General features: G+C 49.3%; 2 protein-coding genes across 2 annotated transcripts; one reads left to right on the top strand and one right to left on the bottom strand.

The window, feature by feature from the left end:
* Positions 1-2,497: 2,497 nt before the first annotated feature.
* On the bottom strand, positions 2,498-3,687 carry CONPUDRAFT_147902 (uncharacterized protein). Its single transcript, XM_007777512.1, has 4 exons — positions 3,571-3,687; positions 3,449-3,522; positions 3,305-3,381; positions 2,498-3,249 (listed from the first exon to the last, which is right to left on the bottom strand). Exons 1-4 carry the CDS (start codon positions 3,634-3,636, stop codon positions 3,050-3,052), a joined length of 417 nt encoding a protein of 138 aa, XP_007775702.1. The 5' UTR covers positions 3,637-3,687; the 3' UTR covers positions 2,498-3,049.
* Positions 3,688-4,337: 650 nt separating this feature from the next.
* CONPUDRAFT_160378 (uncharacterized protein) lies at positions 4,338-4,570 on the top strand (the record flags this gene model as incomplete). The annotated part of the gene is made up of 1 exon (XM_007777511.1): positions 4,338-4,570. A coding segment is annotated over one exon (233 nt), but the record flags the coding sequence as incomplete, so codon positions are not given.
* Positions 4,571-4,576: the final 6 nt, after the last annotated feature.

The following is a 4,576-nucleotide window of genomic DNA, read 5'->3' as shown; positions in this document are numbered from 1 at the left end:
CTAGTTCACGCTCGACTACGTCTTTTTTCATCTCTTTTTCATGATCTTTCACCTTTCTTTTTCTTTTGATCCCGCCTCCACGTTTACTTTACAGATCTTCGTTTTTCTCTCTTAATTTCTATCTTACACTCATGTATAGTAGCCCGGCGAGCGTTCGCGCTATTGTTGGAAGGACTCGAGTCCTTTTCACGCACCGCCAGCAGCTCCCCGCGACGAGCTGGACTGGATCGGCTCGTGCAGTATTTAGGGGCTTGCTTGCCTGATCGTCGTAGCTAGTCACATGTAGTTAGTGCCGTAGGGGTGCCGTTCGGTCTTTTAAATTTGGTCGACTCGGTCATGCACCGATCGCGACCGAATGGACCGAATGGACCGAAACTAGGTCAACCCCTCCGTATGGCGTAGCTGCTGCTGCCCGAGTAGTTTAGAAAATCGATTGTGTCATGTGACAGTGGTATTCGTGTGGCACTGTCTTACATTCGCTCTTGTTAGTCTCTCTGTCTTCCGGTTACCTTTTTAGTACCCTCCTCAGTTGTCTCAAACTCGATCAAGTTCGAGTTGACAACAGAGGTGCGCCTCCTGGAACAAGAGTGTCAGTGGCTGCAACGGTGCTGCTGAGGACAACAGCAGGTGAGCACGTTCCTAACTCTGAGCATCATTCGGGACACCATGTCTAACACCACAGCTGCCGACAACCACAACAACTCTGAAGGTATCGCGTATTCATTCTGCACTGGTGACGTGTCGCTTATATACATGAACAGTATTTCACTTGGTTCCCATCGGCTACCTCCTCCAGTATCCTCTGCTCCCAAGCAGATTGTCAGAACAGTTTGTTGCTTCGATGGACTTCTTACTCAAGGCACCTCTGCGATGAGAATTATACTGTGGACAGCGGTAAATGATTGTTCTCCCCGTTGGCGTGACCAACCAAAACGTGTTATAGCCTCTGCCCATGACAATCGCTCGCAATCCAACCGACTTTAAAGTTGTCTTCGTATAGGGCGTGACTGACCCTAATTCCCTTATATTCTCGCGTACTCCTCTATCTGCGCATTTTCTTGTATCAGGTCACGATGCATCCCACCTTCCCTTCCACCTGGCGGCACTCGCGATAGAGCTCGCCGACAACTGTGTTCCATGGAGGTTTGAAAAGCCAAGCTACATTCCCAGCAATTGCATGGAACTTGTCCACATCTCAGAACATACAGGCGATTGCATTGCAGGGACGGTGTTCTTCCGTCCAAACTTCTTTCATCCATTCTTCAACATCATAGAGAAGTGTAATGGTGTACACAATACCTCGTGCATGACGGGAGGACAATATTGTGTTACAGTGAACTGTGGACGACCGCGACTGGGAATTCCAGTATTGCTAGCCACGTTCGAGAAGATGGTGGTGGCATCTGGGTATGTATTCCTCGTCTTACCCTCTCAACAACACATGTTTACAGAGAGCATTGTTGGAAAGTGTGTGTGGGTTTGGTTCGATTTGTAACTTAGTTGGCAAGGACTAGTGCCTGAGAGCGTACAGGAGCGTACATCACGTTGAAAGGTTCCGGCAAAGCACTGTAATCACGATAATCTAATCATGACAGGTTTATGACACAGATATGGCGATGTTATGCGGAGTCTTATTGGCTTGTTTGTGAGCAAGGGAACAAAAGGCGACGAGTTTTGCCGTGCACTGGCGCACGGCGCTACGCAATATATTGACTCAGTAGCCGAGGTCCAAGTAGAAAGTACTTAGGAAGTAGCAAGTAGAAATAAGGATTGGCGCGCCCTTAAAGTCTTGTGGGCATGTGCTGACGTGGCACGCATTTAATATCGGTTCGTAAGTGGGTGCCGAAGTGATTTCCCCCGCTCCTGCATTCAGTCTTTGGGAGCAGCGAGCGGGGGTGCTGCGTAGACAAGGGGCAACCAGAACTCTAATTTCGAACCATAACCTGGTGGTGGTCCACCCCCGTCAAGTGTACGGGGTCCTGAGCACTGCCCCAAATTGCAGTTTTGACCGTCGGTTTTCAAGTGTGGCTCATCAGTACTTATAGTACCCACGTTTTACTACACATTCGTAATTAACATGTATCCCACAAGTTCCCCTTGAAATAACGAAGCAAATATGTGCAGTATTACGGTCTGGAGTTAGCCATCTTGGTGATGACCCCTGACAATGGTCAGATCCAAACAAGGGCAAACAACGCGGTCGCGTTCAGCAGCCGCCATCCGTGAATCCCCCCTATGCGGTATGTGAAGCCAAACAAGGTGACTATTTCACTACATTTGGTGCATAGAACAGTGGCTTATATATCAGGAGGAGCTCTCAGAGAATATTCACTGCTTTAGCTTAGGGAGACGCTGTTGTAACATGTTAACAATAGGGGGAATCGAACGCGTCAAGTGTCAAAAAGGCAGCGTTGTTACCCGCTAGGCCACGGAGCCGTGTTTCGGGCGCCCAAAGTGCAGTTATATGACTAGCTAAGCCCCATTGGGGACCACAGCTGCTTACGTAGTGGTACCCACTCCAGTGCTCGGGGGTCTCTTCTCACGGAGGGTCATGGTCCGGAGTTCTAGCAATGGACGCCCCTTGTGCGTAGAGCACAGGATTCTACAACCAGGCGTTGTGACTACAAAGGCATTTGTAGTAAGCGAGATTTTCCAAGTCGTCGGTATAAAATCCTGCAAATTCCTCTGTGTCCAGGGTCTCTTGCCAGTTTGGCATCATCCTCTTGAACTCTACGGATTCTTCTAGTATGGTTATAACACTTCCCATCAGAGGGGTGTTGCCCGTTACACCGTAACCACCCCCGCGTACGATAGGTAAGCGGTAACAACCCTCAAATGTCTCGTCCACTGGGAATCCTGTGTCCAGCGGCATAGCCACCACCTGGGGAACTATGTCGGCTTTATCAACCTTCATGCAGCGATCACGAATGCAGTCAACATGAAACCACCTGCAACACGTTCTGCAGTATCTTTGCACGTGCTGAGGGTCGTATAGCTTCGAGGTGCACCTTTCGATTCCGCAGAATGCCACGCTATCCTCCTAAGTGAATCACAACAATGATTGTTCACCACTACGCATGTGTACTTGCAAATCACGACTTGCCTTGAGGGCCGCGCTATTTAGGATAGCATCCCCGGAGCGTTGTGTCTTCAGGGTGACGCCTATTGTCCATCGCGTATACAGAACATCTGGCCCAATGTAGAGCGCCGAAAGAAACTTCTCCTTGAATTCAGCTATAGTCACCTTTTCTATGATGTGATGTGTGCATAAGGTATGTTTTAGGCAATGTTCTTGATGACTCACCCTCGATACAATCAATATGGATGGGTGACATGTGATCGCTGAAAGCCAGCTCATTCGGGTACATACATTCGAATACTCTAAAGTTGGCGGAATGCGGAATGAACAAGTGAACAAGGTCTGAAATCCCGTATGGAAGACACTCACCTGTTTTGCTTGTCTGCGGCAGAGCACGGGAGATCTTGTCGGCGATAATACCATATTACTTGGACGTATACATCCTGTCCCTTGAAGTTAGCCAATAGCCTGTATCATATCGTCTTTCGTACCTCGTGAGACTGACTACGCCGTGAATAGCAATGAATATCGTTGATTTTGCCGTACCAGTACGACATCTTAGAAGGGTTTGTTTTGCGAGACAGCACAAGTTCATCCGAAGGTGGATGGATTGAAACGCTGGAGTTTGGGGTTTGAAGATGTAAGATGATGCTCTTGGGCGTCTTTATAAGAAGCACTTACGTGTCGCCAATGAAATAATCGGTAAACGTGCAGTCGCCGTCGTTGTTGTGCATGTCTACGATTCAGCCAATACATAAGATGACGCGAGTTATTTAAAGCACATCACCTACACCTTACAGCGTCGGCATACTTGTCTGGCTTACGGTAACGAATTTGCATGAGGGGAAGCCTGCCCGTTGAAGACACCTGCTTGTCTGAGATCGCGAAGGCTGTCGCGACCGGCACTCGAGGGATGTGTTGTATTGTGGTCGCCCTCGCGTTGCGTCTGGATGTCGGGTTGGAAGGTTCACGTGGATTGGAAAACGGCTGTTTGCTCTGGTGCTGAGCAAGACGATCGGAACGCCTACGCATCTCCAGTCTGGATGCACAAAGGAGCAGGGGAAGAAAGGGGAAGTGAAAGTCGTGAGTTACCTTGCTTGACAAGGTTTCTGTCACCCCCTTTATTGCGTGGGAACGTCGCGCCTGCCACATAAGTACAAACAAAGCTCGCTATTCCAGGTTGGTAAGTAAGGTATAGCCTTTGGACACACCAGTATAACGTCGACGCAGCCCAGAAGTGTAATGCATCTTCCCTTTCATGCACAATGCTATCCATATCCCAAATTTCGTCACCGCTGCCAACACCCTCTTCATCGTCATTGTGCATGTCGATGATTGCACGATCGTCACATCCTCCCTTGCTTTCATTGCCCGCCTCAAGGCCCCGCTGCGCGAGCATGTCGAGGTTCCTGATCTTGGCGAGTTGCACTGGCTCTTGGGCATTGAAGTCAAGCATGACCGGGCAACCCGCACCATCGACCTCTCCCAGCAGTTGTA

The sequence above is a fragment of the Coniophora puteana genome (genome assembly GCF_000271625.1).
Source record: "Coniophora puteana RWD-64-598 SS2 unplaced genomic scaffold CONPUscaffold_22, whole genome shotgun sequence".
Taxonomy (NCBI): Eukaryota; Fungi; Basidiomycota; class Agaricomycetes; order Boletales; family Coniophoraceae; genus Coniophora; species Coniophora puteana.
This window is presented reverse-complemented; position numbering and strand designations above follow the sequence as displayed.